This window comes from Pleurodeles waltl, chromosome 1_1 (genome assembly GCF_031143425.1).
Source record: "Pleurodeles waltl isolate 20211129_DDA chromosome 1_1, aPleWal1.hap1.20221129, whole genome shotgun sequence".
In the NCBI taxonomy this organism is placed as follows: Eukaryota; Metazoa; Chordata; class Amphibia; order Caudata; family Salamandridae; genus Pleurodeles; species Pleurodeles waltl.
This window is the reverse complement of record NC_090436.1, coordinates 744,369,453-744,389,980: the sequence shown is the minus strand read 5'-3', so window position 1 is coordinate 744,389,980 and position 20,528 is coordinate 744,369,453. Positions and strand designations below refer to the sequence as shown.

Sequence of the window (20,528 nt, the reverse complement as noted above, 5' to 3'; positions counted from 1 at the left end):
TCACTTTTGCTGACGAGATGAGGGCGCATTGCTCGTCGAGGCCTGGCTCTGTGGTAGAGCCACCACATGGGCTGGCTGTCTACGAGCTTCCCTGAGTTTCTGGGAGCTGGAGCGACCCCCACCCAACTCCTAGAGTTCCGTAAGGCCATGTGCCTCATATTTGGGCAGCCTATTCCCTACGGCTCGGCTTTGGGCCCTGAGGGTTCTGCAGGGGCTTCTACTGCCTCTGCACTGACAACTCTGGCCTCGACGCCAGTTGGGCGCCTAGGATCCCATCTTGGATCCGGATCGATGCCGGTTGTGTCAAGTTGACCTTCCCCTGGTGCCAGTCCCAATGTAGTCGCTTCCGGCGCTACTGCCCCAATCCTCCTCACCGACTCCGACATGGAGCCGGAAGGGTGTCGTCCGACTCCGCCTATGACGCTGACTGGAGCCATGGCTTCCAAGCCAGAGCCTGAGGTTATGGACTAGGATGTGGGAAGAATTAGAAGGGGTTGTTCAACCCTGAGGAATACCAAGACTTCAGAGACATTCTTCAAGAACACAACTATTGTTGAATAATTTGACCATTTGCCTTACTAAAAGTTTTAAAATGTAATGCCAAATTGCTGTATTAATTCAATTTGCATTTTGCCTGCTGTGCTTGTTATGGTCGACATTTTATCTCCTTGTGTGTTTTTAGCCTAATTTTTAAATAGATTGTAGCGTGTTTTTAGTTCAGAGCATTTTAGCTTGGACTCATGCACCTTCTTTAGCGTATTAGCATCCTTGTTCCGGCAACGGGGAGGGTGAAGTGAATCCATATTAGCGTTTATTGGGACTCAGGAGGTTAGCTTGGCCCTTTGGCCTGCAGGCCCGTGTCCCTATCACCTAGTGACTTTTAACCTACTTAGCGTGATCTGTTTTAGTCCATTTATTTTATTATTGCTTTCAAGATGGCTGTCATTGTTAATAGTTATAAAAATTATTTGATTTGCGTTATCAATGCCACTCTGTTGAAGACATCATTATCAGCATCATAATCAAGTGATGTACGTAGGTATTCACATCATGTCCCTTTCTCACTTGCATGTGACAGGAACTTAATGTACACTTGTTGGGGATTGTTTACATAATCGCCGCCACACGTCTGCCTCCTTAACAATTTTATGGGAAAATACCTACATCAGGGGTCCTACAAGATTTGTATAAATACACTCACAGAGACAATGTTATCAGAGGAATTCATACCAGATGATATCTATGCCATCTACGCTGCACGTCACCCTGCTGCAGAACTAAGCCTTCATATCACTGTAAAGTCTGACCTAGAGGCCTCATTCCAAGGTAATGAGGGTTGGAGGGAGCTTTTTTTGGACTTGGTACTGGCAGATTAAGTCTATCACACTTAGCTCTCATTAGGTTAGGGAGTAGGTTCTCTATGCTAGAGATTTTCCATTTCATCTTTATTGCAAGATGGTTGGGGGTCTTTGTATTCCCAACTCACCTTCACAATTATTTTGCTTTTATTGTTCGTTATCCTAATCATTGCAGCTCATGCATTTTACCGTAGATTGCAGTCTTTTCAATAAGCCTATTGAAAACTTTCCTGCATGTCCTCCATTGTCTGTGTGTGACTGAGGCTTATTGCTAACGTGAGAAAAGCATAACTTCCGTTCCACCACGACTCCCCTGAGATGTTGCACTCTAGAATTCCATGCGTGAGGCTGCCAGAAATCACCTTTTACTGTTTGGGTGTTTTGGTGAGGTACTGCTTATGAGCCAGGAGGGTTGGGCGACAGTTGTGACTTGTTGTAGGATTGGCCTAGTCGTCCACAAACAAAAGTGCTGTTGTCCCTAAACCAGCAGTCTCGCTTAGGAGCGAGAGTCCCACTACAACACCTTATACTACCAATGTGGTATGGTGTGAGGATCTGGGTGAGGTCAGTGGACTGGACACTTCTCCAGCCACTGGCATGCTTTGTCCCCCTACCATGGCTATAGAGGAGAGAGTGTCTTTTGCCATTGTGGTGCGGAGAATGGCTGAGGTCCTTGACCTTCAATTTCCCTCGGTGGCAGTCAAGACTAATGTCTTGACAGAGGTGCTGAAACTAGGAATGTCCCCCTCAGAACTGTTACTCCAGTTCAGCGAGGCCCCCACGACGTCCTACTTGGAACCTGGTCCAAGCCCAACACAGGGGCTCCTGTGTGTAGGAAAGTGCCCCTTTTTTTACATGGTCACTCCAACTTTTGATTTGGTATTTGATGCAATTGTAACTGAAAGTGCACTGGGATCCTGCTAACCGGTCCCCCAGTGCCAGATCTCTTTCCCTAACACTGTGCAATTGTTCCTCCATTGGCTATATTTTTGCCACCCCTGTATGTCCCTAGTAAATGGTACCCCTGGTACCTAGGGCATGGGTACCAAAGAGGGTCCCCGAGGGCTGCAGCATGTATTGTGCCACCCTCAGGGACACCTCACCTAGCACAGGCAGACTGCCATTTGCGGGCTGCATGTCTTGGTGCAGCTAAAACTGAAAACACAACATGGCACACAACCAGTGTGCCATGTCCCCTAATACTGCATGCAAAATATGTGAGTCACCCCTACATCAGGCCTTACAGCCCTAAGGCAGGGTGCATTATATTACATGGGAGGACATACCTGCTAAAGCATATATGCCACTGTTATGTCTTTGTCGGTTCTTAGACATAGTGAGTAATCAACTAAGCCATTTTAAGTACATGTACTGGATAGTATGAGTTCCCCAGCTGCATGATGGCTTTACTGAAAATAGGAATGTTTGGTATCAAACAGCTCATATTAATAAACCCTCGCTGATGCCATTGATGGATTTATTCATACATGCACTGAAAACCTACCATTTACCCGTGTGCTGGCTAACTAGGTCTAACTAGCCTGCCACCACCAGACATATTTCTGACCCCCAAGGGTGAGAGCCTTTGCTCTCGGGCAGACAGGAATAACGTCTTTTAACACACCCCTCCCAACCTGGTGACCTGCAAATCTGCATCCCAAGGCAGGGGGCTTCCAAGAACCCCACTGCCCTTGGTATGCAGATCCGGCTCACCTCAGTAGGGAGATGCCGGTCCCCCTGCCCCAGGTCCCATTTGGCTCCTGGACAGGCTGGAAATGTTGTATTCAGAGAGGTGTGTCCACCTCTCATGTCATTTGCACCCCTACGATGATCTCTCTGACATGAACACATTTAGAAATCTGCCATCTTGGTGTTGGCAGAATTAGGAATCCTGGAACAGGTTTATGCTCAGTACTCTCAGGAAGTGGTCATATAGGAGGTGTAGTGACCACAGGGGTAAGCAGCCCTATATTTCCCTAAACAAAATTCAGTATTTAAGGAAGCCCCTGGCTCAACGAAATCAGATTCCTACTGACCTATGAAGGAGAAGGACACAAAGAGCTGCAAAAGCAAAGACTGAGGAAGAAGCACCTGACTTGGCCCCAGCCCTGCCGGCCTGCCTGCTATTCCCACTGAATTGCACCAAAGTCATCTTATCCTGAAAGGTGTTGTGCCTCCAAAAGCCTGGGAGAACTGCCTGCCTTTTACAAAGATCCAGGCACTCCCGTGGAGCAGCAGAGCTGCTACCCTTCATCTTGCAGGCACCCGAAGAGAACTGTGAAGACTCCGGACCACTGAAAACCTGATACCTGAAAAGACCATTGCACCCATGCCTCCTAGCTCGAGTTGAAGCGAACCAGCGGTGCCAATGTGGTCCCCCTGCCGCCCAAAGACAATGCCCACCCGGGACTTGCCCAATGAAAACTCATCGTCGCATGCAGCCTCTGTTCACAGGCCCCCTCAACTGCGAGTGCTCCTGGTGGAGAAACCCCAACGCTTTAGGACACTTCTGCACCTCTCATTCCTGGTCCGTGGAGAAGAGGACCAAAGGTGTCCCCACGTCCCGAGCGTCATGAGAGCTGAGCCACTTGCTGGTTCAGCCCAACTGGTCTCCCAGTCCAAACCTGCAGCCTCTGTGCAACCGGACGAATCCCCATAGGCTAATATTGGGCACCTGATACCGTACTACACCTCTGCACCCGGCCACCCCAGTTTCTCCCAATGTGACCTGTTGGTGTGGCCTTGACCCTTGCCCAGTACTTACCCTAAGTCTAGGAGATTGGTCCTGTGAGTCACTGTATTATACCTGCATACAGTACTTGTTTTTCCTCCATGTGATAATATTGATAAGTCTGAAAAATGCACTGTTTACTTTTGAAACCTAAAAGTATTTCTCTTGCAAAACGTACTTACGTGGTCATAAGGATTCTGGTGCCTAAACCTATATAAAGAAACTTGTTATTTTTGTAAATTGGTGTGGATTTCCTTATTGAGTCGTGTCTCATTTATTGATGGTGTGTGTATTTGCAGATGTCTGACACTCCTCTGTGATAAGCCAAAGGCTTCTCAACCACACTACCCCCTAAAAGAGAACATTGGAATTGTTAGAGCAAGCCCCTTTCCATTAATAAGGGAACACCTGGACCCTTTGTACAATATATCTGACTTTGATATATCATAGAAAAGAGTTGGGTTCCTACATTATGGATAGGACTATTTACTGCTGCCAGCTCCCCGCTCCAGGAGACCCAAACTTTCTCACCCAACACTCTACCCCAGAGAGCTTGGAAGTCTAAGCCTCTATGTCTCATGTAAATCCTGACACTTTCCCTACCGCACCCCCGAATTGGGAATCCAAAAGACAGGATACCTTGGGGAAGATGATGTTTTCTTCCACCAGCCAGGCACTGCAGTCCGTGAACACTGCATGCCTTTTGGGCCGCTATTCCCACACACTGTGGTATACGGTTGCACAGATGCTTTCATCAGTCCCAGAGAAGGCCCAGGCTGTACTTTCTCAGGCTGTTGCAGAAGGGAGAGACACAGCGAAGTTCACAATAAGGTGTCGACTGGACAACACTGATTCACTGGACTGAGCAGTTTCTTTAATGGTGGCCTTACAACACCATTCCTGGTTCAGGACGACTGACTTTTCTGGGGAGGTCCAATCAAGTGTGATGGGCATGCCCTTTGATGTCTCCCGTCTCTTCCGAAACTAGGCAGATTCGGTGCTGGAGGGCTTTAAGGACAGTCGGGCCATGGGCAAGTCTGTGGGCCTTTCCATGGCCCCTTATCACTCACAATCAGCCTTTCACTCATTGTGTGGCTACAGAAGGAGCTTCCAACTGCATCTTTACCCTCCCAGCCACTGCACCACACATGCTCCCATGCATCTACGTGCTGAGGGTGTGGTACCCACAGACCCTGTGGGTTGGGCAGCCAGCAGCCTCCAAACCCTCCTAATCTGCCCTTTTACCATCATGGGCACCCAGTTTGTGGCAGGATAAACCATCATCTGCCCAACTGGGGGTCCATAACATTGGAAAGGTAGGCTTTATAAATCATCTGTAGGGGCTATTCCCTCCCCTTCGTAACTATTCCTACCCCCATGCCACCCACTTACGACCGGATGACAGAGGGTCACCTGTCTGTTCTGAGCCAGAAAGTTATGGCTGTCTTGGCCAAGGGAGCCATATAGAGGGTGCTGACTCCAGAAGTTGGTAGTGGTTGCTATTCCAGCTACTTCTTGGTGCCAGTCTTCCTCTATTTCAATGACTGGCTGTTAAAGGTGGTCTTGCCCCAGGCTGTCATCTCCCACCTCCAGACTACAGCAAACATCCTGCACTCTCAGGTATTCACTATAAACAAAGTCACACCTGACTCCCTCTTAGACGCACCTTTTCACCACAGCAATTCTGGACACTGCAGTTTCATGCTTATCCTCCTGAACGTCGAGTCCAGGATGTTCAGGCTATGATACCGATGTTTGAGCCCTGGATTTTTTGTCAAACTGACTCTGAGGCTGCTGGGACTTATGGTCTCCTGCATTCTGCTGATAACATGCCCACTGGCATATGCAGGCTCTTCAGTGGGACCTGTTGTTCCAGTGGGTGCAGCATCAGAGGAATCTCTCCGCCATTGTCAAGATTCTCAGAGGGAAGTGCAAACGTTCTGCAGTGATGGCTAATGAACTGCGATTGGGTCAGCAACAGACCCCTCTTTCTTCCCCAACCAGCTCTCACAGTGGTAACATATACAATGCTTCTGGGGTTGGGTGGCCTTCCGGGGTAGATCTGAGGACTCTGGTCTCTGGCAGAATCCAGACTTCACATCAACCTGTTAGAGCTACGTGCAGTCCGGCTGGCATTGAAAGCCTTTCTACCCTCCATGAAGAGAAGGCTAGTGCAGATGTTCACAGACAACACCTCTGCTGTGTGGTTCTGCAACAAAAAGGGTGGGGTGGGGTCTTGGACCCTTGGTCAAAAGGCTCAGCATCTCTGGACATGGCTGGAACGTCAGGGCATTTTCCTGGTGGTTCAGCACCTGGTGGGCTCTCTGAACTCCAGGGCAGACAAACTCAGCTGAAGATGCCTAGTGGATCACATATGGCATCTCCAGCTGGAGGTGGCGCATAGTCTGTCAGCAGTGGGGAGAGCCTTGGGTACATCTGTTTGCCACCGCCGAGAATGTGCAATGTCAGCACTTCTGCGCATTGGACATTAAAAGACAGCTCTCGGTCTGGGACGCTTTTCGTCTTGAGTAGAGCTCTGGCCTCCTGTACTTTTTTCCACCCATATCACTCCAGTCCAGAGATCTCAAAATCATCAGGAATGGCCACGCCTGAATCATTCTTGTGGCCCCGCGCTGGGCACGGAGAGATTGGTATTCCAAGCTGTTGAGCTTGACCATCAATCCTCCGATCAGGCTGCCCCTTAGGGAGGATCTACTGTGACAGCGCAGTAGAGGGTTCTCCACCCTAACCTGTCAACTCTTCGTCTTCTTGTGTGGCGATTCACTGGTGGCAGTTGACAGCTTTCAACCTTCTTCCTGCAGTGTGTGATGTTATCTTGGCAGCCAGGTGTCCCGCCACTAAGATGGTATATGCCTGCTGTTGTCAAAAAATGTGTGGCATGGTGTTCAGAAAAGCAAATTGATACCCTTTCTGCCCCCTTTCTCAAGTTCCTGTTTTTCTTCTCTCTCTTGCCCAGCAGGGCTTTGCCTTGGGCACTCTTAAGGGCAATCTCTCTGCAATCTGCTTTTTTTTGCTGTTGGCTGATCAGCCATCCCTCTTCATATTCCCTGTTGTAAATAGGTTCTTGAAAGATCTTCAGCACATGCTCCCTCCTTCACCCATTAGCATGCCTCAGGTGGGACTTGAATCTTGTCTTAACATTTCTTAAGTGTGCCCCCTTTTAGCTGCTTCAAAATTGCCCTCTCATGCTACTTACCATCAAGACAGCTTTCCTTGTAGCCATAACATCTGCCCAGATGGTCAGTGAGCTTCACACCCTGCCATCTACGCCTCACCTCACTATCCTGACAAACTGGTTCTTCACACAACAACCACCTGTCTTCTGAAAGTGGTCACTCCTTTTCACATAGGCCAATCGATCACCCAGCCTACAATTTTACTCCTCCACATCACTCCAAGGAAAAGCATTGACTCCACCGTCTGGACCCAGAGAGAGCATTGCCATTCTAACTTGACCGCACACAAGAGTTCTGGGTGGAGACCAACTCTTTGTGGGGTATTATAGAGTGAAGAATGGCCAGACCATGCAAAAGCAGACCATCTCGAGATGGATCATCCTCCTCAGCAAGATCTGCTATGCGTTGACCAAGAAGCAACCCCCTCAAGGATTGAAAACTCATTCCACCAGAGCTAAGGAGGTGACCACTGCGATAGCACACGGAGTTCCAGTCCTGGACATCTACCAGGCAGCAACTTGGGCCTCATTGCACATGTTCACAAAGCAGTACTGCCTGGACAGACAGGTCTGTAGGGATGGGCACTTTACCCGATAGTTCCTGCAGGTCTTTATCATCTGAAATTAATCTGCAGACCCACCTCTGGGGACAGTAGTGCTTGGGTATCTATTCTAAGGTAAGGAATCTGCGTCTAGAAGTCGCTATTGGATGAACAAGTTACTTACCTTTGGCAACTACTTATTTGTTAGAGAGTCTATTAGCCCCAGATTCCTTGCCGACCCACCCAAACTCCCCGCTCTGCAAACAGATTTCTAAGGACGGGGCTGTTATCCTTTCGGGCCCTATTTTTTCCCCACTAGTGGTCAGTGTTGTTCATGGTTCTAGGTTTCTGACATGGAAAGTCGCGAACAAAACCTGGCATCAGTGTGCCTGGGTGGCGGCTATAGGCAATGCAAATGCCACCTCCGGCGCAGACGACGACCCCACCTGGAGCTGAATGACTCAACCTATTAGCCCGCACGGGTACTGTTCACGAAAAAGTTTCCGGATTCAGTCTGACACTGGGGAATATCTCTACGGTAAGGAATCTTTGGCTAGATAGCATCGCTACCAGATAAAGCACTACCGAAGGTAAGTCATTTGTTTTATAGATTACAAGAGACTTCACAACTCAACTGTAATGAAGAAATTCGTGACAGGCTTTTTTTTTTTTTTTTTTTTTTTTACAGGGATCACAGGCTGCTTTGTATTATTATATAAACCAAGAACCATATGCGGGTAACCCGAATAACCCCCCTGGAGCCCGGGCTATTAAAGTATAGAATAATATAGAGAGGGTGTAATAGAGGATGGATGACATATGAACAACAAGTCTTAAATCATGCACTTATTATTATTAGGGCATGCTAACTGTTGCTTTACTACTCGGCTATTTGTAACCTATGTCTGACCAGGGTGTGGTAAAATACGTCTGGTTATTTCGTCATTAATCTCCCACAGTATGTGAACAATTATTGTAAATGTCTTGATACTTTATTCTAAAGTGAAATTAATTGTTTTCAAAAGACATCCATTTTATCCAAAAATTATGTGAGTTAATGTGATTCAAACATTCAGCAATACTCGTTAGTCAAAGGTAGTTCATAAAAGAAAGGCTCTGCATTGTTTTGCTGAGCCTTTCTATTTAAAAAGTCCAATGAGTCCTTTAATTCAAATAAATCTTTGTTAGACTCCTCCAATGTTGTACGCAATGCGTTTTGGCCGTAAATAATTTTAGACTGCGTCAGGGTGAATACCAAGTACAATGTAGTACCCTAAAAGCAAATATTCATGTACATAGTTACTACATGCTTATGGCTTAGCCGAAAAACATTCAGCAAAAATTCCATGCATGGTGTCTGACACATTCTCATTTCTAAATCCCAGGAATAGTGGGACAAAGGTTTACTCATTGTGATGGGTAAAATGTACAAGAAAACACTGGTTAGGGCACTTCTACACATCTGCCGCAGGTAACTGCCATAGTGAGGCGAACCTCCATCAAACCAAACATGGACCATAATAGTTCATGTCGCCTAGGACATAAAGTACCAATGCACGCATATGGGCCAAATTGGCCATGTTGTAGGTGCACATGCTGATGGAAATGAATTTAGCTGATATGTCAGGCAAAACAGGACAACCTTAGGAAGTATGTTTAAAATGACAAGACATATTTATCTTCATAAAGATTTTCATAGTGCATGGCCTGCCATTAACGAGAGTTGGAATGGTAAAGGTCTGTGAAAATGAGAATAAAAATAAATGAAGTATGGCCCATCACCGTTTCAAGGTTTTTCTTAATTTTGTGTTTGTACTTGATGTCTTCTCAGGAAAATCCCAAACCCAAGAGCGGTGGCAAGAAAAGTAAAGTTCCAGTACAGTTGGATTTGGGTGGTATGCTAGCAGCATTAGAAAAGAGGCAATATTCTGATAAATCGAAACCATTGTGCAAACCTGTGGTGTTGTCAGGTATGTGTTGTAATACAGGTATCATGAATATGACTAATTTTGTCAGCTAATACATTGACAGGTATATTACAAGCCTTAAACTTAAAGTTACTTTTCTTTTCCAAAAAAAAAACATGATTGAATGTTACATTAGTTCGTACAAAAGAAGTAAAAACAGAGACAGAAAGTGACTCTCTCCCCTCCCCATTCCACTCCCCCATGTGGCATATTACAGCTCCGCAGGTGGATTATGGCCGAAATTGGCAGAACAAGGCAAAAACAAATTAAATGTAGACAAGTTGTCTTCCAAGTGTCTTTGACCACTTTTTCATATGGGGCTAATCTGTATAGGGAGGGCTCTTGTATAGGTTAGTGTAAATGTTTAACATTAAGCTTTTTAGGCTAACGTGTGGTGAATCACATTTCCCAGACTGTTAACGAAGGAATGGCTGACATTTTACTATTTTACTGATTGAGTGAAGGGCCCAGTGTTTGAGTTGGAAGTATCGTAAGTGTTCATTCTCTTGTAACTGGTAGTCCTGCTTACATTTTAGAAAGTAAGTCTTTGATTCCCCTGCCCTCAAAAATGTCCTGTAACATTCTACACCCCCGTTGTCCCACTGTGTACAGATCCCTGGGGCGAAGTCTGTGTTGCCTAACAAGGGTGTAAAGGTGGATGGGAAAGTTGTCAGCCCGCTGCCTCTGGTGAACTAATCCTAAATATTCTGAGGATCTCCAAAACATAACATACCGTGGGTCTAGCACGTTTGGGAAGCCAGGGAACTGCATATGAAGCCTGTCCCATGACCGTAGAATCCATGTTGCCCCAGTAATGCTCTCACTTATACAACGATGATTCTACAAAAATTCGGAGTTCGGCCACTTGGTAGTACTTCCGTGTGTCTGGAAGGACATTATTGATGCCATCATTATTGCCCTATAGACGCTTTCCTTTTTCCTAGCCCAAATCGGACTGTATCTCTCTGAAAGGTTTGAATATCCCTTTCTGGGAAGTTAATTCGTAGTGCAATGAAAAGATAGAGTAAGTGGGGCAGTACATTTCGTTTATTGGAGTCTACTCTGCCCAGCCATAAGACATAGAAATGTTTCCACCTGTGGGGGTCTTTCCTGATAGTGCCCAGTAAACGGGGGTAGTTAGCAGCATATAGCATGTGATACCGTGGCATTAAAACCACTTGCAGATATTTCAACTTTTTATCCGGGGACCATCTGCAAGGGGTTATTTAATTTTCACCTCCTGAGGCAGCACCATGCCAAGCATCTCAGATTTAGCCAAGTTCACCTTGAACCTAGACAACCTCAACAAACTTCTCCAAGCGGTCCATCACCTGAGGTATCCACCGTAACATGTCTGTTGGTGTCTCGAGGACCAGCAAACAGGTGCATGATGTTTTTTCCTCTGTAACAGGCATTTCCCTGATATGCCTTGTTTCGCCTATTGTAGGCTACAAAGGGCACAACCACTAAGGCAAAAAGTAGTAGTGAGAGCAGGCAGACCTGTCTGGTCCCTCTCGTAAGGGGATCTCTTCTGAGGGTTCCCCCTTAACTATAACTAGGATCATTGGGGTCTAATAACTAGCACCTAATCAGGTCAGCGTCTGGGGGCCAAAACCCACCGCCTCCAGCACTGTGGTAATAAAAAAACCAGTTGACCCTGTCAAACCCCTTCTCAGCATCCGACGGCAAGATCAGGATCGTCATATCTGGTAGTTAATCTTCTCTATTACGTGTAATACTCTCCTGATGATGTTGACGGGCCGGTCTGTGGGTACAAAGCCAGATTGATCCGGGTCAGGAAAGTATGGTAAATGAGGTAAGATTCTGTTTGCAAGTACTTTTGTGAATATTTTGACATCTGAGTTTAGTAATGCTATCACCCTATGGCCCCCACATTCCTCAGCTAGTTTTCCTGGTTTATGGATTAAAGTGATAATGGCCGCTGCCATCAAGGGAGAGATCGTCTGGGCGGATAAGTAGAAATTGAAAAGGGCCACTAAGTGCGTAAACCGTGTGGATCAATAAGGCTTATGAAACTGGTTTGTGAGGCCATCGGGCCCTGGTGTTTTGTCTAGGTGCAGATTTGAGATGGCTTTCACAACCTCCTCCTCTGTTATTAATTCTTCCATGTGGTCAGTATTGGCTTTCGTGAATCTGAGGAGGTGGGCCTCTGAAAGAAAATCCACTTCGCTCATGGACACCTGGCCTACTCCATAGGGCAAGGGATGGAAGTCCCAAAACACTTGTAATTTATTGTAGATTTTATCTAGTACTTCTCCCACCATTCTGGGCAGGGTCAGGATCCTTCGGGAAGCCACCTGTGCACGTAATCAGCGGGCTAATAGCGACTGCATCTTGTTACCCCCTCATAAAATGTTTGATACGTACACAATGGGGCTTTCTCCAACTTCTCTGTCGTCCATTAGTCTAGTTTGCCTTCAAGAGAGATCGTGGCCAGTAGATCCCTAAAAGAGCCCTAGGCCATATGACGTTCTGTGGCCTGTTTAAGCTCTGCCTGTAACATGAGCTTGTGTGTTGTACCTATCTGTCATAGCCACAGCCTCTCAGCTTTGCACCGTTCCCTGAAAACAGCCTTGAAGACGTCCCAGTGGGTATTAGCAGACACTTCCCCTGTATAATTTTCCTGAAAACACTGTTTAATCGACATCCCTAAGCTCTTGTCTTTTGACACCGTCTTCCATGAGGGATTTATCAAACTTCCACGCCAGGCACCGTAGAAGCCCCATCCTTTGGGTCCTCCCCCAAATGACTATAACGTGGTGTGATGTCACTATTGTGCCATGTGCAATAGATTTTGTGGCTTCCTTTATGTCCTGTGTTCCCCGTATCTGTTCCAAATGGGAATAAGACCTGTATGCATTGGAGAAGAATGAACTTCCCATTCACTAGAATGTAATCCTCACCAGGTATCCTCCAAGCCGTAATGTTTAATGCCCTGGAGTAGCTTCTTAGGCATCGAGCTGTGCAGGAATCTGTCTTGGGATGCCTATCCAGTAACCCATCTGGAACCAAGTTAAAGTCTCCTAACCAGAACAAACTAATGGGGCCCCAGTCCCCCAGGTTATGGAACAGGTTAGTGAAATATGAGCCTTGATTCTCATTAGGGATGCAGATATTACAAGGTCTGTCCTGGTGGTGTCCCTCACCCACAACCCCCCTACTCCCTTACCCCAAGCCCTTTTCAAGCTTCAAACCCATCACCCACCAAAAAAGGAAGGAAAGCAGAAACGTCTCCTCCTGAGCACACAGTTTTAGATCCAGAGATAAATCTCCTGCTGCAAGAGGTGCTTCTACGTTATCGAAGCAGTGACTCACCATGCATTCCCAAACAGCATACATCTCCTGTGGGAGGAAGACTGCAATATTTCCATCCTCACTGGCAACAAATTACAACAGATCAATGGGTACTGTCAATTATCCACAATGGTTATTGCCTAGAACTCACCTCCACTCCACCAAACATTCCACCCCAATCACACCGGCTTCATCCCAAACACATTGCTTTGTTGAAACAAGAGGTAGAATCTCTTCTACTTAAAGGTGCAATAGAGATGGTTCCCATCAGTCATCAAGGCACAGGGATATATTCTCTATACTTCCTCATATCAAAAAAGGATGGCACTCTCAGACCAAATCTCAATCTCAGACCTCTAAATCAGTATATCCTGTCGGAACATTTTCACATGGTCACTTTACAGGACGTAATTCCCTTGTTACAAAAACAAGACTACATGACAGCAGTAGATTTAAAGGATGCTTACTTCCACATTCCTATACATCCAGCACACCACAAGTACTTAAGATTTGTAATAGCAGGCAAGCACTACCAATTCAAAGTACTACCCTTTAGAGTTACAACAGCACCCAAGGGTATTCACAGAATGTCTTGCAGTAGTTGCGGCATACCTCAGAAGACAACGCATACATGTCTTCCCATATCTGGACGACTGGCTAATAAAAGCCAGCACCATTCAAAACTGTCAACAACATACACAGTACCCAATAGATACCATACACAGGTTAGGGTTCACAATCACTAACCAAAAATCTCACCTTCAACCAGCACAAATTCAACAATATCTAGGAGCAATTCTGAGCATTCAGTCAGCGTTAGCCTACCCAAATCCACAACGAATCCAAGTGTTTCACAATCTCATATCCCAATTACAAGTCAATCAAACCTACACAGTAATATTTGTCATGAAGTTATTAGGGATGATGGCATCATGCATAGCAATAGTGCCCAATATACATCTAAACATGAGACCACTACAACAGTGTCTCGCCCAACAATGGTCTAAGGCACAGGGTCAATTACAGGATTTAGTGCTGTTAGACCGTCAAACTTACAAATCTCTGCAATGGTGGAATGACACCAACTTATCAAAAGGGCGGCCATTTCAGGAACCTGTGCCGCAGACCATAATTACCATGGATGCCTCAATGACAGATTGGGAAGCCCATCTCGACAATCTTACAATACAGGGAGAATGGGACTCAATGCAGCAGACTTATCACATAAACCACTTGGAACTGCTGGCAGTGTTCTTAGCCATAAAAGCATTTCAACCACAGATTGTACATAAAACAATTTTAATAAGGACAGACAACATGACAACAATGTATTATCTGCAAAAACAGGAGGGGTGGGGGGTACTCATCCTACTTGTCACTCCTAGCACAAACAATTTGGAAATGGGCAATTCACAGTCACATTCACCTGCTAGCGGAGTACATCCCAGGGATACACAACCAGTTAGCAGACCTCTTAAGCAGGACGCAGCAACAAATACAAGAATGGGAGATTTACCCCCAAGTAATTTAACATTACTTTCAAATGTGGGTGACCCCAAACATAGACCTTTTTGCAACAAGCAAAAAAGCAAAATGCCAAATCTTTGCGTCCAGATACTAAAACCAGCACGTAAATCTACAACCAGGCAGTGTTACGCAAATAAATGGAAATGTTTTGTATATTACTGCCAACCTAAAAACATTGATCCACTTAAAGCATCAGTACAGGATATTGTATGTTATTTGCTTCACTTACAGAAAGCAAATCTAGCATATTGATCTATTAAAATTAATTCAACGGCAATATCAGCCTACCTCCAAAACAGACAACATACCTCTCTGTTTAGAATTTCTGTAATAAAAGATTTCATGGAAGGTCTTAAAAGAGTTATTCCACCTACAATTCCACCAGCTTCTGCATGGAATCTTAACAGTGTGCTCACAAGACTTATGGGTCCACCTTTTGAGCCCATGCATTCTTGTGCCCTTCAGTTTCTCTCATGGAAGGTTGTTTTCCTAGTAGCAATTACTTCCTTAAGAAGAGTAAGTGAAATTCAAGGATTCACTTCCGAAGAACCCTTCTTCCAAGTACACAAACACAAAATAGTACTTAGGACAAACCCAAAATTTGTACCCAAAGTCGTTTTGCCATTTCACATTAATCAGTCAGTGGAATTGACAGTCTTCTTTCCACAGCCAGATTCAGTTGCAAAAAGAGCTCTCCACACTATTGATCTTAAAAGAGTTCTCATGTACTATATAGATGGAACAAAAGACTTTAGAAAATCTCAACAACTTTTTGTGGCTTTCCAACAACCTTATAAGGGTAATCCCATTTCCAAACAAGGATTAGCCAGATGGATAGTAAAGTGTATCCAAACTTGCTATCTTAAAGCTAAAAGGGTTTGTAACTCCTAAAGCATATTCAACTAGAACGAAAGGAGCTTCAATGACATTTTTAGGAAAAATACCAATGGCAGATATATGCAAAGCAGCCACATGGTCCACACCGCATACATTTACTAAACACTTCTGTGTGGATGTGTTATCTTGACAACAAGCAAATGTTGGTCAAGCAGTGCTTAAAACACTATTTTAAACTACTTCAACTCCTACAGGCTAACCACTGTTTACTTGGGATAGGGATTGCTTTTCAGTCTGTGCACAGCACGTGTATCTGCAGCTACACATGCCATCGAACGGAAAATGTCTTTTACCCAGTGTATGTCTGTTCGTGGCATGTAGTGCTGCCGATTCACATGCACCCTCCCTCCTCCCTGGAAACCTGTAGCTATTGCAGTACTTTATTATGTAAATATGTTTCTTATGGATATAACTACCTGTGAATTCCTCACCTTATAAATTCTCTCAATGCTCCAGCATTCAACTGAAATTTTCTTCCTAGCGCTCCACGTCGACGAGGACGTCACAATTGCACGGCTCCGCACGCGACTCTGTCTGACGTCATGGTGGCAATAAGAAGTTCTCGCCGGCGTGCTGATGTCAGTTCCCTTTTTTCCGCGCCTTCGACGCTAACGTTCGAAGGAGTTGTTGTCGAGTTACAATGTCTCCACTGAAAAAATCGGGCTTTAAGCCTTGTCATGAGTGCCGCACATCGGTTACAGATCCTCATGAGGACTTGTTGTGGTGTCTAAACTCGGACCACTACGTGGAGGGGTGCGTGTCCTGCCAGCGGGTGAACCCGAAGGCCTTGAAGGGGAGAGAGGCTAAGCTCTTCTTGGCAAAACTAAGAAGGAGCATAAGGGTCATCGAAGATCTAAGGCGAGGGACTCTTCTTCATATAAGTCCTTGAGGTCACATAAGAAGAGGCGCCGGCACGATTCTGGACGCCGTTCTTTCAAGGATCGGTCTCGGTCCCCTCTGAGGCGGCACCGTACCGTGTGGGGGGTCAGTCCAACTGTCACCCTCAGCCTCAGAGTCCACAGGCTTCTCCGGCACAGTCGCTGATAGAGGTCTTGGAGTCCCCGGCGAGTCCTCAGGTTCACTTTTCTCCTGTGTCAGCTCATGGTCAGGAGCAGGAGTCGGTGGTACAACCTTCGGATTCAGTTCATGCGCCTCAGGACAAGCAGAGCTTTCCTGCCTTCTCGACTCCGGGAGTGGATCCAGCAGTGTTCCTTAATGCTATGTTCAGCATTTTCAACAGAGCTATAGCCCCTGCTGGTGCACCGGCTGGTCCCACGGGACCATTAACTTTCACTCTGGGTTCGCCGGCGCTGTACAAACAGGCCCCGTTTGTACCCTCCTATCCAGATGAAGGAGCTGGTTCGGCACTGATGACGTTGTCACCCCAGGTGATGTTACTGACAGCACTGATGGAGTTGATGCCTGCGCCTGATGGGTCCAGATCGGGACGCAGTGTCTCTCCACCCTCTCCTCCGCCGGAGCATCCATCTGCTTTGAAACTGGCGTCGTCGACGTCGGCTAATTCTCGGTTGATGCCGCGGTTGGAGGCCATACTGAGGTCAGGAAAGAGGGCCTTTGGAGGAGCAGGACTCTTGGAGGAGCAGGACTGTCGGCAACAGCTGTTGGAGGAAGGGAAGATTCCTGAGCCTATTGGTGAATTTCAGGGCCTGGACTCTGCAAGTGGCCTAGATACATTCCCTGAGCGGGATCTTTCATCCCCTGGCGAGCTCACAGAGGAGGCAGCATCTTACCACAGCGTGATAAGAAAGGATGCAGAGTTCTTGGAACTTTCTTTATGAGCATCGGAGGTGAAGACGAACATCCTGACTGAGGTGTTGCATCCTTCCTCTACGTCTTTGGAGCCCTTACTACCTTTTAATGATGCCCTTACTGAGCCCATTCAAGACATTTGGAGGTAACCTGTCATGACTCCAGCGGTTTACAGGACTGTGGCTAGGAGGTGCAGAGTTGCTCCAGGGGATGCACAGTTTTTGTCTCAGCATCTAACACCTGAGAGCTGGGTAGTGCAAGCCTCTTGTTCTGCCCGGTCTGCACCTGGTTCATTCCCTGCTACTCCATCAGATAGAGAGTCTAAGCGAATGGAGCAAACACCAAAGAAGTGTTTCTCCTTGTGCAGTATGGTCTTGAAGTCTGTCAATGCTACCTGTGTGCTGGAGAGGTATATTCATGCCTTGATGGACACGGCAAGAGCTGTGGTGCCAAGCTTGCCTCAGGTTGTGCAGGGGCAGTTTGATGAACTCCGGTTTGACACTCATGCGGCGGCCAAGCAGGTTATCCAGTCTGGTTTGGATATGGCGGATTCAGTTGCCAGGGCAATGGGCACTTTGGTGGCGACCAGGAGGCAGGCGTGGCTTAGGTCTTATGGCTTTTCCACTGATGCTCAGACAACTTTGTTGGACCTTCCGTTTGATGGCGAAGTTGTTTGGATCAAAGGCCGACTCAGCTTTGGAGCACTTTAAAGACAGCAGGGCTACTGCAAAGTCCTTGGGACTCCAAGCTTCAGCGTCCACACCCTTTAGATCTTTTTGCTGGTTCAGGGGTTTTGGCCGTGGGTCCTCCTTTCGTGGGAGGCCACAGTCCAGCATGCAGCAGCCTGCCAACCCTCTCTATAGGTCTTATAGAGGGCGGGGAGGGTTAGAACGTGAGGAGCAACTCAGCAGCCTCCCGTCTCAACCCTTTTCCTCTGGGGTAACCCATCAGGAAAGCAGCCCTAGTTTTCTCTCCATCTTGCATCATACTTCTCACGTAGGGGGAAGGCTATTTCATTTTCTCCACAAGTGGGAGTTAATTACATCGGACTCTTGGGTACTGAATATTGTGGGGAAAGGTTATTCCCTTCCTTTTCATGAGTTTCCCCCTCCCATCCCTCCCTGACATTCGTTTTGAACAGAAGATCATATCCTGTTGCTTCAGCAGGAGGTGCAAGTCCTTTTGTTAAAGGGCGCACTGGACTTGGTTCCAGAGGGGGAAAAGGGTCAGGGATGCTATTCAAGGTATTTCCTGATTCCCAAGAAGGATGGTCGATTGAGGCCTATCCTGGACCTGAGGATTTTGAATTGGTTCCTCAAACAGGAGAAATTCAAAATACTGACCCCAGCACAGGTGCTTCTGGAGTTGAACAAGGAGGACTGGATGGTGTCTGTCGAGTTGCAGGATGCTTATTTTCATATCCCCATTCTGAAGTCGCACAGGAAATATCTCCGGTTTGTGGTAGGGTCGCAACACTACCAGTTTGCGGTCCTTCCTTTTGGTCTTACTTCGTCGCCTCGAGTCTTCACAAAGGTGATGGCGGTGGTTGTAGCGGACCTCAGAAGGAAGGGAGTATTTGTATTACCTTACCTGGATGATTGGCTGATCAAAGCCAGGTCCCCACAGCTTGAGCTGCATCACTTGCAAATGACAACACAGTTGTTGTTCAATCAGGGCTTTACGGTAAACGTGCCCAAGTCTCACCTGAAGCCCTCTCAGCGCCTCCTGTTCATAGTGGCAGTACTGGATACAACATTGAATCGGGCCCACCCTCTGCCTCAGAGGATTCAGGACATTCAGGTGTTGATTCCAATGTTTCAAAAGGGAGCAGCTGTTCCGGCCCTCAAGGTCCTACGTCTGCTCGGTCTGTTCGCCTATTGCATTCTGTTGGTGACTCATGCACATTGGCCCATGAAGGCTTCAGTGGTGCCTCTGTAAAGCAGTGGTTTCAACACAAAGGGAATCTGGAGGAGTCGATAACAATCTCCAGAGACGCTGCAGCTGATCTAAGATGGTGGGCTGTGGACGACAACCTTTCCCAAGGAAGGCAGTTTTGCCTCCCACCTCCGGTGGTCAGGGTCGTAACGGATGCTTCCACTCTAGGGTGATTTGAAGATCAGGGGCCATTGGTCTCCAGCGGAACAGATGTTTCACATCAGTCTGTTAGAATTACGGGCAATGCGTCTGGCTCTCAAGGCCTTCTTCCCGTCCCTTCGTGGTTAGTCAGTTCAAGTCTTGACAGACAACACTACTGTGATGTGGGGCGTCAACAAGCAAGGAGGTGTAGGGTCGTACCTTCTCTGCAGAGAGGCTCTGCGGCTCTGTTCCTGGGCCCAGGACCATCGGATTTGCATAGTTGAAAACCATCTGGCCTGAGTTCTCAACGTACGTGCGGACAGTCTCAGTCGGTATTTCTCAGCCAATCATGAGTGGTGTTTCTCAGTTGGTATTTCTTGGCTGATCACGAGTGGTGTCTCCATACCTGGTTCTTCTCATCTTCCGGATGTGGGGATTTCCACAGAGAGACCTGTTTGCCACTCAGGAAAACGCACACTGCCCATCATTCTGCAGCCTCCAGTATCCGGTGCAGGTAGCGTTGGGGGACGCATTTCAGATGTCGTGGTGCGACCAGTTGCTTTATGTGTTTCCCCTCCCCATACCCTTAGGTCCTCGGGTTCTGAGGAAGATTCGCCAAAATCGGGCTCAAATCATTTTAATATCCCCAGATTGGCCTAGAAGGGTGTGGTACACAGAACTTCTCCAACTCTCATTGTGCCCTCCACGCCATCTCCCTCACAGGGCAGACCTACTCTTGCAGGGGCAGGTTCTACACCCCACCTCTAGAGTCTGCACCTACATGCCTGGAGCTTGAACGGGGCAATCTGAGTTCTTTTTCTCTCCCTCCAGAAGTGGTGAATGTTATCTTATCAGCCAGGCGACACTCCACCAAGATGGTCTATGCTAACAGATGGGCAAAATTTGTTGCTTGGTGTGGAGAGAGGCAAATTGATCCCTTAAAGGCCCATTTGTCTGATGTTTTGCTTTTTGCCCTTACCTTGGCACAGGAGGGATGTGCAGTTGCGACTGGGAAGGGTTACTTATCAGCGCTGTTGGCCTTTCTTTGCCTTCCTGATCAGCCTTCCTTATTTAAGTCCCCTATAGTTATTAGATTCCTGAAAGGTTTGACTAACAAGTTTCCTTCCACTTCGTTTGTCATACCTCAGT

The 20,528-nt window shown here is 46.9% G+C and overlaps 1 protein-coding gene across 1 annotated transcript in view; it reads left to right on the top strand.

Annotated features, from left to right (window-relative positions):
- SECISBP2 (SECIS binding protein 2) overlaps positions 1 to 20,528 on the top strand; it is a 279,114-nt gene that overhangs the window by 94,686 nt on the left and 163,900 nt on the right. Inside the window, exon 6 of the mRNA XM_069227552.1 lies at positions 9,659 to 9,797. Coding sequence (XP_069083653.1) covers positions 9,659 to 9,797 — 139 coding nt within the window. The remainder of the gene's footprint in view (positions 1 to 9,658; positions 9,798 to 20,528) is intronic.